This window comes from Eptesicus fuscus, chromosome 21 (genome assembly GCF_027574615.1).
Source record: "Eptesicus fuscus isolate TK198812 chromosome 21, DD_ASM_mEF_20220401, whole genome shotgun sequence".
Classification (NCBI taxonomy): domain Eukaryota; kingdom Metazoa; phylum Chordata; class Mammalia; order Chiroptera; family Vespertilionidae; genus Eptesicus; species Eptesicus fuscus.
Window position 1 is genome coordinate 26,524,920 of NC_072493.1, and position 12,650 is coordinate 26,537,569.

At 48.6% G+C, this 12,650-nt stretch overlaps 1 protein-coding gene across 2 annotated transcripts in view; it reads right to left on the reverse strand.

Moving 5' to 3' along the window:
• Positions 1–12,650, reverse strand: part of KIAA0513 (KIAA0513 ortholog) — a 53,928-nt gene that overhangs the window by 22,069 nt on the left and 19,209 nt on the right. For both annotated transcript variants that reach the window (XM_008139726.3, XM_028142910.2), the window contains exon 2: positions 413–917. In XM_008139726.3, the coding sequence (XP_008137948.2) occupies positions 413–741 (329 nt within the window). In that variant the 5' untranslated portion in view covers positions 742–917. The remainder of the gene's footprint in view (positions 1–412; positions 918–12,650) is intronic.

Consider the following 12,650-nt stretch of genomic DNA (forward strand, 5'->3'; position numbering starts at 1 on the left):
AGGTGCGAGGAAGAGTCCCCACCCCAGCAGCTGCTTAAGGCTCATCACAAGGAGCATGACTCTGATACCTTCTTGCCTTATATTGCCCCTAAATTTAATGCCAGCTAATAATTGCGGCCCCCTAGCCAAGCATGACTCTGGCATGAAAGCTGAAAGCGCGCAGATACTGGGAAAGCAAAACTAGTGTTCTTGGATTCAGAAATGGTGAGGTAAGGGTGTCGGTGGAGTGGTCAAAGCAGTGGTGGGATCAAACAAAGGGTGAAAATTCCCCACCTGGTTCTATCTGCAGCCGGGATGGGGCTGTGAACCACAGGGGAGGCCCATCACTGGTTGGTGAGCGGCTGGGAGCCCTGGCCCAGGTGATGCTCTGCTCAGGGACAGAGCCCAGAGCGGAGAGGCCCTGGGGACTTACCCTCCGGAGAAGATCTTCTCCACGTAGCCGCGCATGAATTCCCTGAGCTCCAGGGCCTCCTCGTCCTTGGCCGACTCCGTGCTCTGGTTGGAAGAGAAGGACTCGTTGGAGGAGGAGCGGCGGTACTGGTCCCAGGATGGGTGAGAGGGCGACTCGCCCATGTCGTTCTCGCTATCTGCTGACTCCGTGGTCTCGCTCTCTGACCCGCCATCACCCTGGGAGCTGTCCCCATCCTGCAGCTTTGCTGGCAGTGCCTCCATGGGTGAGGAGGCAGAAGGCTCTGTCTCGAAGTCAATCAGTGAGCCCACGGGGACCTCCGGGGCCTCCATGGCTCGGTGGGCTGCCGAGGAGGATGCCAGCCGGGTAGGTCGGAGGACTGGATTTCCAGGAGTGTCACTGGGAGCTGGAGACTCCAAGGGAGCCTGCCAAACACATGTGAGTTGCTTGGTAACTTCTGGCCACCAGGAATGAGTCCTCTGGGGCAGCTGACGTGGCCCTAAGGCATCTAGGATGGAAGCACACACACATGATCAGCAGGAGGGCAGCTCCTTGTGTAAGGGAAATTCAGCACTGAGAATCCACATTTAAATGAATGAACTAGGTTACCCAATTCCCTGTAAAGAGAAGAGGCCCAAAAATTCCAGAATTTGGGACCTCTCTATACTACCGTCATTCTCCTCTTGTCTGCTTTACTGTTAAATACCTGGTGTGTACACAGTAGGCACTCAGTAAGTATTTGTTGAATAAGTGAGCAAATAAATACCAACAATCAGGATTTCTCCAAATAGACTTTAAGAGGGCTGCGTGTGCCGGCCCTCTCTCCACTCCAGGCTACCAGACTGAGGACAATAGATAAAGTCTGACCCAGGCTAGACACCTGCTGCCCACTGTCACTGGGATCAATAGCTGTGGGAGGTGGGTGTTGTCAGGAGTCTCAGGAAAAGAGGCTTTTGCTAAGCACATGGGCCCCTCACCCCTGAGGCTCACATCTCTTCCTTCCTGAGCTCCTTTCCTAGCATTCTTCCACTCAAGACCCAGAACTTTTCCAGGCTTCAGATATATATCCCTTCTCATCATCCCACTCAAACCCTCCAACAATTTCTTTTTTTTCTTTTTTTTATTGATTTCAGAGAGGAAGGGAGAGGGAGAGAGATAGAAACATCAATGATGAGAGAGAATCTTTGATCAGCTGCCTCCTGCATAGCCCACACTGGGAATCGAGCCCGCAACTCGAGCATGTGCCCTGACCGGGAATCAAACCGTTACCTCCCGGTTCATATGTTGCTGCTCAAGTACTGAGCCACACTGGCCGTGCCCCTACGACAATTTCTAACATCACTGGCCATCTGGACCCAACCTCTCCTTTCCCCCTTCTCCCTGCACTACAGCCACCCTGGACAATGACATTTGCCTTCTGGTGTCTGTCCTGTTACTCTTCCTTCTCTTCTGTTTTCCTCCCTCTTCCCCACCCAGAATTCTATCCATCCCTGGAGGCTTGGCTTAGCACAGCTCTTCTGAGAAGCTTCCCTATTTAACCCTGTTGAGCCCTGGCATTTTACTTACACTCATTTATAATCCTGTTTGTTTGGCAGGTAGATATTAGTCTTTTTGTTTATCTCACCAAAGTATAACCCCAGGAGGGTGGAGCAGGCCTTAGCCACCGTTGTAGCAACCTGAGTGCCCGGCACAGTCTTGACTAAGTAAGTGTTCATGTATGTTTGCTGATGATGAAACAACCTGACCATGCACGTGCTCTAAGGATCCAGAGAGTTGGCAACACAGGCTATGTAGTAGCAGAGCTGGGGACAGAATCTCTGCTTGTAAACCAGGTCTCCTGACAGCCAGTCTGGGAGCCACCTGACAGTTCTGGGGCCCTCCCTTCCAGTGACAAAGCGGGAAGAAGTCCTCTGGTTGCCAAAGCCCCTCCAGGCAAGAGCACATCCTGAGCCAGGGCCACATCCCTCTCCTCCCTTTTTACCGACCCCAATGTCTGGGACAACACCTGGCAGACAGAGGCTACTGATCTTGATGAACTAATGCATCTTCTGAGGGTAACAAAACTGCATTTACTGCCTGCTAAGAGCTTATCGATTATGGGTTTCTCCAAATTCCCCAGCCCAGGGTATTTTTAAATGCCCTGAGTCAGAAAGATGGAATGGCTGGCTCCTTGTCATCAGAATGGCAACAGCACGCCCTCAGTAGAGTCCTACAAAAAGAGACCCATAAACCCCAGTGCAAAAGAACTTTTGGCGCGAGAAGAGCAACAGGGACTCTTAGGAGCTCAGATCAGAGGGCTGGTGATTTGGGCAACCTGGGCTCCCCTCTCCCCAGCCATGTCACTGAGCCGTGGCCCCTGCTCTCTGGGCTGGGTCTCCCCATCTGAGACATGGAGGCCAGGTTAGCTCTCTAAGGTCCTGCTGGCAGTCGTGTTCTCAGAATCTCTGCACAACAGAGAGTCACACCTATAACACACCTACTATTAAAATGGAAAATCACACACTAGAAAAATGTTTGCAGTCACTATGATAGGAAAATTGAGTCAATCAATTACTATTATAAATTAACTCAAACCCAGCTTAAAAAATCTATATTCTGATAGATACTAAAAAATCTGTATTCCAACAGACATGCAAACTACTCAAACAGGTAAGGCACACAAAAGGAAACACCATTGTTAAATGTTTAGACAATTCTTCAACACATATTAAAACAAGTAGGTACCATCTGATATTATAAAATTAGCAAAAATTTAAAATTTATAATCCAAATGCTGACGAGGTTATGATAAAACTAAATTTTCTTAACAACCCTGGTAATAGGGATAAATACTTTAAAAGGCAATTTCTATAATTCTCATTTTTCTCTCCTCTGATCCAGAAATTTAAATGCTCAGAATTTATCCTAAGAAAATAATTCAAAACACTAAAAAATAGTTATGTGAAGAAAAATGCTCATTGCAACAGTATTTCTAATCCTGATAAATTGAGGGTAAAATCTAAATATAGTAAAATGGCAAATAAATCTAACAATTTGATGCAATAGTAATCAGTAGATGTACAATTAGAAAACAATTAGAACGTCAGTGAATGTTCACTTTAAAGTTAAGTAAAAATATTTTATGGTCAACAAATAATTATTAATCCTACTGCATGCCAACCTCTGTTCCAGGTTCTGAGAATCCTGAGTGAGTGAATTTTAATTTTATTGTAATTACAATTATGTATACATATGGAAAAGACTGGAAAAGAATACAGAAGTGTATTATAGGGCTGGCACAGAGGTAATTTCCCCTTTTTATTTTGTTCTTTGCCACAACAATGCAGTATGCAATCAATAAAAATCCACAGGGAAAAGGAAACAAGAATCTCAAAACATTTCAAGTGGTCAGAAGGGCTGTGGCTATGTACCAAAGCAGAACCCCCACCGCACAGGAGGTTCAAGATCAGACCCAATTATCATGGTTATTTCTGGTCCAGCCTGAGGCTCATGAGAAGCTCTCCCAGCGCAGTCTCAGCTAGAAAATCCTGGGAATGCGTGAGTCACCCTTTCCCAGGAGCCTCCTCTGTGGGCTCAGGAAGGAGGGGACGAAGTGAGATGGAGAGGCCCCAAATGAGGGCCCAGGCCTGAGCTCCAGGCAGGCACTGGGCTTTAGCACTCGGGTCCCAGGGGCCTGTGCACTGTCATCTCATGTGGCAGCCCTGGGCCCCACAGCCCAGGTTGCATGTCTCTCTGGAGAGAAGGCCAGGATGCCAAGCCTGTTCACAGAACTAAGGGCAGGGTGAGGGTGGTTGGTGCTAAGGCCTTGAAGCCACCCCACCCTTTTCCTCCAGGAAAAACATGTAATTCCGGGCCTCTGTGCAGGACACGGTGACGGGCACTCTGAGCACACCAGGATCCCACACCTCAAGTGACTGCCTGTGTTGGGCCAGCCAGAGAACACAGAGGAAGTGAGCACAGTGGGAACGGACCTCACTGTCCCTGCTCAGACCTAGCCATGTGCTACCATGCGGGATCTCGGGCCCAGTGGTATCAGATCCAAAGAGCTTACCAAACAATGTTGAAATCTACTATGTGAAATCTCCCAATTCTGCAACCTTGGCAAGTCACTTAAATTTACTTCAAAACATGTCGCTGGCCAAAGAAAACACTTCTGTGATCAAGCCCCAACCCATTTCCTTTGTTTTACACACACGGAGACTCTCAGACCCATAGTAGATCCAGACTCTGACACTCTAGGTTTTAAATTGTGGCGCAGCCTCTGCAGGTCCAGCATGTGGATATTAAAAATACTTCTCTACAGGCTGGAAGCAGGACAAACCTTCCCACAATTGCACTTTTACAACTGATTTCCTAAACCTTATGGCAGAGACTTATGGCAGAAGTCTCCACTAACCAAATTAGGCTAAAATTCCAAGTCAACCTATAACTTCCAATGGCTTTAACCATCTATTCAGTCAGCAAATATTTATTGGGCAGCTGTAGGCATCAACTACTGCGCAAGGAGCTGGGAATACAGCTATGAACAAGGCCATATGGAGCATTTGGTCGTGTGTGTGTGTGTGTGTGTGTGTATGTATGTGTGTGTGTGTGTGTGTGTAAGGCCAGGGGGAGGGTAAGAGACACTTAATAAAAACCCAGATATAGTCTCCAGGTGATGATGTCCCTGAGAGTGCTGAGAGGCGGGGCTTCTTTGGACTGAGGGTCAGGGAGGCACATATTTGAGCTAAGACAGATCGTCTGGGAAGACTTGAGGGTCTGCTGAGCAGAGAAGAATAGTCTGGGCAGAGAGAACAGCCCTAAGTAGTGACGGCTTTGGAAAGTTCAGGAACTGGGAAGGCTGATGAGGTAGAGAGCAGCTGCTCTCAGAGAAGAGGCTGGGCCAGGTGGGCTGGGATAGATGTGCAGGAAGGGCATGTCGGCACGGTGGGAGCCTGGAATGCAGTGCTAGGGTGCTGGGCAGCCATGGGAGGAACTGAACACAGGCAGCTGCCATGGAGGACAGGAGGAGAGCAAAGGGGCCAGTGGGCACATCTGGTGGGAGGTTTCCAAACCTCCTGTGGCCACCTCCTTCCGCCCAGCCTTTTCCCGCCACAGTGGGCCTGGCTGCAGAAGGAACTCGGAAGGAGATTGCCTTCTTGTGGCTGCTCAGCCACATCCCCGAGGGGCTTTGCTCAAATCTGATTTCCCCAACACCCCCAGCAACCAGAGGTAGGACTTCCCCAGCAAGCTGGCCTTGAGCAATCAGATGAGGTTCCCTGGGGGACAATCCAGAACTTTCTGTAACTCTGCCCCTTGCCATTAACTTCAGGCAGCTCCCTCTCTTTTACTGCCCCCAAGAACCACCGGACATGCTGCTCCTCCCACAAAAGGATTGAAATACCTCGCTGGACCAGCACACAAAACACACATGGGCTCATGCTCACGTCCACCTCGCTTGTCTCCCATTTTACAGCATCAGTAAATCAAGGCTTGAGAGGTGAAGGAGCGGGCCCACTATACCCAACTCGGAAGTGACAGGGCACAGAATCTAAACACAGGTCACCTGCAAAGACCACCACGCTGTCCTTGCAGCCACCTCCCTGGTGCTCCCCAAAGGACACATGTCTAGCAGTAGAGCTGCCAAGTCAGAGGTTTGCACACTATGAAGGCTATGATGGTATTGCCAAATTACCTTCTCCAAAGTCTGCACTGTGGCGAGATATACTTGGTGGGTTTTACATTTGCACCTTCGTCTCAACCGTAAGGCCAAAACACCGCCGTACCCCGAATTCAGAACTCGGATCTGCACAAGAAGGCAGGTGCACTGTGCAGACAAAGGAACTGGGACCGTGAGGCCAGTGTCTTTGGGGAGCCACAACACCCCCTCACCCCCAGCATTTGACTAAGGCATCTAGTTTGATGACTTCACCTGATGACTGACCCACATAGAGAAAAACCAACCTCTTCTTCCTCGAGCGTCAGTCCACGCAGTCAGACTGGAAAAGCCATTTAAATCTGCACTGGTTTCCTAGTTTGGAAAACGTACATTTGAATTTCTGTTTGACCTAATCATTTGGAAGGTCATAGAAGTCGGCACGTAGGGAGCCATGCTAGCCCCTCCTGGCTCATGGGGGTAAGCGGAACGAGATCCCCTGTGACAATGCAAGACAGCTGAAGAAAGAAGTCGAGGTTGATATTATCAGAGCAGTTGATACTTCCAAGGCACACACACGTAAACACGGTTCATTCTGGACCACTCCATCAAGCTGCTAGGGCAGTGCTGCGTTTTTACTCCCACTTTAGAGATAAGAAGTCTGGGGCTGGAGAGAGGTAGGGTCACCTGGTAAGTGGGTGGAGAGCAGCACTGCCTACTGGTCAGGACGAGAGGTCAAAGGTCCCTTGCAGACACTGCCTGGACTTCTGCTATATTCTGGCCTCTCTTCAACCACAACTTGAATGTTATCTGCTGGGGCCTCCTGTAAAGCACTGAGCTAACCTCCCCATAGAAAACCTATCTTGCTTTGCCTGTGTGTGATGGAGGGCCAGCGAAGATTGTGAAGAGCTGCACACCCCTGCCCAATGTGGATAACTAGACTAAAAAACCCTCTATCCTGAGACCCCAGTTCACAAGACTGCAGCCCCACCTGCACCCATGCCAAGGCTTTGTCTGAACAGAGAGAAAGTGAGGATCTTAGGTGGGAAGCAGAGTATTAATAACTCTCTCTCCCCAGTCACCAGACTCATGATAACACTGGGACTTAACCCTTGAAGGACCATTCACTCCATAGATGTGGGCATCCTACTTCATTGGTGCAGCCTTCTTTGACTAATGCAGCCACTGGTCAATTGAATGCCCTCTATGGCTTTTAGTAAATGTCTTTCAGGAAACATGCCCAAAGAATCCCAGAAAAGTAAGTCTGTTCTTCCTCTGTGGTCATGATCACAAGGTGTCCTGAAGAGCCTGACTCTGCATGACCTGTGATGGAAGAGAAGGGCCAGTGTGACTGGCTAAGGAGGCTGATGAGCCCAAGCCCGGGGCTTGGCCAGGAGCAGACTTGGGTCTGATGGCATCTTCTTAGCTGGGTGTCTTAGCTTTATGCTGCCCAGGACTAGAGGAGACAGCCTGGCCAACGGGAACACCCAATCCTCACCACTGGAGGCCCAGCCCAAGGAGCTGAGCGGGAAGGCTTTTCACTTAAAGTTGTGGTTCTCAAGCTTAGCCCGACACCCAGACACCTGAGCCAGTCCCAGAGGTGCTGTGGGATATTTCAATTTTTGAGGAAAACACGGTAATAACTTGACACTTGCTGGACACAAAGCAAAGCACCAACTCGAGCAATTTCACTTTAGATCACCCTACATCCCTTTAAATGACACCGTACCTCTGTGAAGCTGGATTTTCAGCAGTTTTCCCATGATAAAGAGCAAGTACGACCCCCAAATCAATGTGGGGCAGGAAAGGAGAGTGGCCGTGTCCAATCTGATTCCAAGGATTAGAAGTTGGAATGTCCCATTAGTAAGTAATTATGGCGTAAAAGAATGAAATAGTCTTTTTAAATTGTGTAGTAGGCTGCATAGTGGCCCTACAAAAGGACTTTGCAGATAGGATTAAGTTCGGAGCCTTGAGATGGGGAAATGATCTTAGATTATCTGGGTGGGCCCAACATAATAGCAAAGGTCCTTACAAGAGGGAGGCAGGAGGGTCAGCGTCAGAGAAGGGATGATGCTATGTTTGGAAGGTGGCGGAAGGTGCAGGTAGCCAAGGATGCAGGTAGCCTCTGGAAGCTGAAAAAGCCACGGAATGTGATTCTCCTCTGGGGCCTCCCAAGGAACCAGCCCTGCCCACACCTTGATGTTAGCACAATGAGACTGCTTTTATTTTTTGTCTTTTTAAAAAAATTTAAAATTTTTTTTTCTATATTGATTATTACATATTGTCCTTATCCTCCCATTGCCCCCCCCCCCGGACTCACCCGCTCGTGCCCTCACCCCCCTAGTGTCTGTGTCCATTGGTTATGCTTATATGAATGCATACAAGTCCCTTGGTTGATCTCTCCCCCTTTCCCCCACCCTCCCCTGCCTTTCCTCTGAGGTTTGATGGTCTGATCGATGCTTCTCTGCTTTTGAAGATCTGCCCTGCTATAAAATAGCAAATGTGTTGTAAGCCACTAAGTATTTTGTGTATGTGTTTTTAAGCAGCTAGAGAAAACTAATGCCAACAGCTAGTACGTTGTTAGAACATAAATACTTAAGTTGCTCAACTATTAGGTATTTGTTTTAGCCTAAGATTCCAGGAAAAAATAAGACCGAGACACGAAGATGCTGTGAAAGTTTGGGAACCTCTGGCCTAGAAAGAAGACCAGGGAGCCAGTGCCCAACAAATCCCTTCTCTGCCACTGAACTTCCAACCGGAATCTCACACTGTCCTGCTAAATGGGTTCTCCCCACAACTTGGTCAAGCTTGTGGAGATCACTTCGTTTTATTTCCCTTTATTAGAAATATATTGTCAGAGAAAGGTTTGGAAATAGAAAAGAGGAATAAAAACCTCTTTTTAAAAAATATGTTTTTGTTGATTTCAGAGAGAGAGAAACATCAATGATGAGAATCATCTATCGGCTGCCTCCTGCATGCGCCCTACTGGGGATTGAGCCCATAACCCGGGCATGTGCCCTGACCAAGAATTGAACCATGACCTCCTGGTTCATGGGTCAAAGCTCAACCACTGAGCCACACTGGCCAGGCAGAAGAAAAACCTCTTGATCCCACAACCCCATCTCCATTTCTGTGTGGTCCTTTCTAGTCTTTGTCAATAGGCAAACTTTTTTTTTAACCATTTCAGTGCCAAGAGAAATCTGAATTATTTCTTTGCACCTAGCCAGTGGCTATCCCGCTTGTGACATCTACAAACATGGAGCACCCACTGAACAGAGTTCTCTGGTCCCCTGAAGAATATTATATTTCAAACTGACCTAACAGAGGTCAACCATCAGTCTGGGTTTGGCTGCAGGAATTAGGATAGACAAACCTCTGCCTTAGATTTCTGGTCTTTGGGGCTGTCTTGAGATAACTGAACTTGATCATTTACTAGATTACTGTTATCTGCTTTTGTTCAGCTATTAAGTGACATAATAATGAACAGTTTCCAGGAAAATCATGCCTCACTGAAATAGCTGGAGGAGAGATGAGGGAGAAGAAGGAAGAGAAGCCTTTCAACATGCTGTTCAATGCAATCACCCCATGAGGAAAGTGCTGTGAACACAATGGATGAAATGTAAATTATTCAGCTTCCACAGAACGCCCCTCAGCTCCCCTGCGCACCGGGTTCTGCCCTGGTGGAGTCTGGGAACCAAGAGATATGGGAACAACTTCCATCCCCCCACCACACACACACGCCTCGCAACCAGCCGCACAATTTGCCTCACAGCAGTGGCAGAGGCTCCTCCTGCAGCTCCACCACACTCACCGCTCCCCCAGGTGCCCCAATCCCTGCAGCCACTCGTCAGAGAAGGACCCCAGTTGGCTGGCCTGGGCGGGCTGTGGTGAGGACACCCAGGAGCCCCACAGCACAGCCTGGCTCTCCAGCCCAGCCAGACTGCAGCGCAAGCCCAGGCTCTTAAAAAAAAAAAAAAAAAAAAAAAGTGTTTCCTGTTGCTCAGAACCTCACACTCTGAGACCACAAGGTCTGCCTCTGCCAGGGGCTGCACCGCTCGCCCTAATACAGCTCCTGACGAACAAACCCACTCATCATTTTCTGGCTGGCTGATAACGGACATTGCCTTAGAACCAGGAAGAGACTTTTGGGCATTTGGGGCTCTGAGGCAATAGTCGTTCTAATGAATGAATACATGTCAGTAAGAAGAAATGTCACAATGTCTTTTTAGATGTCAGTGTGTTCAAGCAGCTATTCAGACATGGATTTATATCCATTTGACATGGATCTAGAGCTACTTACAAGCCAGTGGAATCAAAGAAACCCGCGATTGCAGCTGGGCAATGAATGCAGTGGTGTTTCGAAAAAATAGGAATCATACTAGGTCATAAAATTCTTTTCATTCTGACAAATTCACCTGCAGAGTAATTTTTTCCAGACACTGAATTTAAAATTGAATTTGTCAAGGAGGCCCTCAAATGAAAAGACACTAATTATTATAATGAAAGTCTCTAATAACAAGATTCTTGAAGAGATACAGAGATGTTGAAACTCATGTTTTTTAATTGACTCCCCAAAATCTGAGGGCATTCATTAAATGAAATTGGTACAAGTATCTGTCCGGCTGGAGCATGCTACCAGGTGAAGATGAGAAGCCCCTGGTGATACAGGGACGCAGCGTCACACACCAGGAGACATCACAGTTAACATGGCCCACGAGCTCCTCTCCCTCAAAGAGCAGATGTCCCAAAGGGCTTTGGGCAAGCACTGGATGATCACAGAGTGTTCCTGGCTGATTTCTCTGAATAGCACCTGAAGTGCCAACATTCTAATTTGATAATCAAAACGGAATCCCTGTGGTGAGGTTCCCAGCGGGAGACGATTGTCCTTCTGCTGTGAGCCTTGAAGAGGCTGACTTATTCCCTGGGTTACAACAGCAGCAGCATCTTAGGCAGCTTCAGGGGCTTCTCCTGTGGAGAGTGAAGGCCCAGTGAACACAAAGACAGTGGCAACTCCACCATGCTCCTCCACCCCCGTGGGCAGGCACACCCGGGTCCCACACAGGAGGGCCTGCTCACTGGCAGCTGGCTTGAAAGAGGTGACCCCCTACACTGGGAGCATGTCTGAACTGGCAACCGACAGGAGACTTCTACTCCTGAGTGTCAGGGCTAGTCTCTAGTTGGCTGCACCTCTTCATGGCCCAGAACAGTGCCAAGCACGTCAGAGTTGCTCAGTGAATATCTATTGTTGAAAACTCACAGGTCAGGGTTCGAAGGTGATCTCCATGGCCACAGGCTGCTTCCTCCACCTCTGCATTAGTTTGCAAAGTCAGCTGGCCCGCCTCGGCCTAATCATCACCACACACTTCCTCCCACTGCCCTTGGTGCTCAGAGAAGGGAGAAAGCAGCTTAAGAAAAACGGTCAGAAAAACTGCACTGCCAATGTATCTATAACCAAAAGGAGAAAAGGCTATCGGGTCACTATTGCTCTTTTAGTCAATAAAGTTTCTAAGCCCTGCCCCTAAGCCATTGTGCTAGGCTGCAAGAGAGAGACCACCACACACTCCTTGGCCTCAGTGAACGGCAAATATAACCCACAAGGCAAACAAAACTCATTCAGCAGTTCCACTGTTCTCTGCGTAAGTGCTGTGTGCAAAGCACTATACGAAGAATAATTTATGAACTCAATCTTTAAAAAGTGCACATCTAATAGGGAAAATAAGACAAGTATGAATGCAAATTGTGCGATCGGGCACAAACACCTGAAAAAGAGGCACCAGGTTGGAGTAGATGGCAGCTCGGAAGATGCAAGACCACACCCAAAGGCAAGGAAGATTGTCAGGGAAGATGCCTGAGCTACATCTCTCTGAAGTCAAGGTCAATTCCTGCAAAGTAGAGATGGAAAGGGAGGCATCTCTAGAGAGCAATCGATGTTAACAAAGTCCTGACTTTCCCATGGGGGGGGAGGAGGGGAAGGCTATGAACCTCTTTGGTTTGTGGAATGGAATGAGTTACCACTGCGGCATGGCCTTGGGAGAAACTTAATTACTCTCTTGTCTCAAATCTGAAGCAGAGACTTCCAAAGCACTCAAAAGTTTTCTGATGGAAAAGTGTCAAGAAGTGGCCTCCCAGTGATGTCCCTGACCAAAAGGAGCACAGGTGGGAGGCTTGGGGAGGAGCGGAGGGCCTGTGGCCATTCGGGGCCCATGTTCAGGACCTTTGTGGCATCCATCTCAACACAACCCCCAGCTCCCTGGGTTCAAGGTGCCTGCTGGGACACACCTGCATGGGAATAGGTGAAAGTGATTGGCTGTAGCTCCTAGGAGAGTCCAGGCTAGACACGGACTTGGGGATCATGAGCACCTGTGAAGCACAGAACCCCTTAGAGAGCAGAGAAGGGCTAAGCTGCACTGCTGACAGTGAGAGGGACCAACAGGTGTGGGAAAAGCAGAGGAACTGCTCTCAGGAGAGTAAGCACAGGTTGCCTCGAATCCCTGCACAAGGCACCAGGTTGCAGGTTTGAATTGGGGCTGAGGCCACACTGGTCAAGGAGAGTGGAATCAGCACATGGCTGCCACAGTCATGAATTACGACTCCCAGCCTTTACAG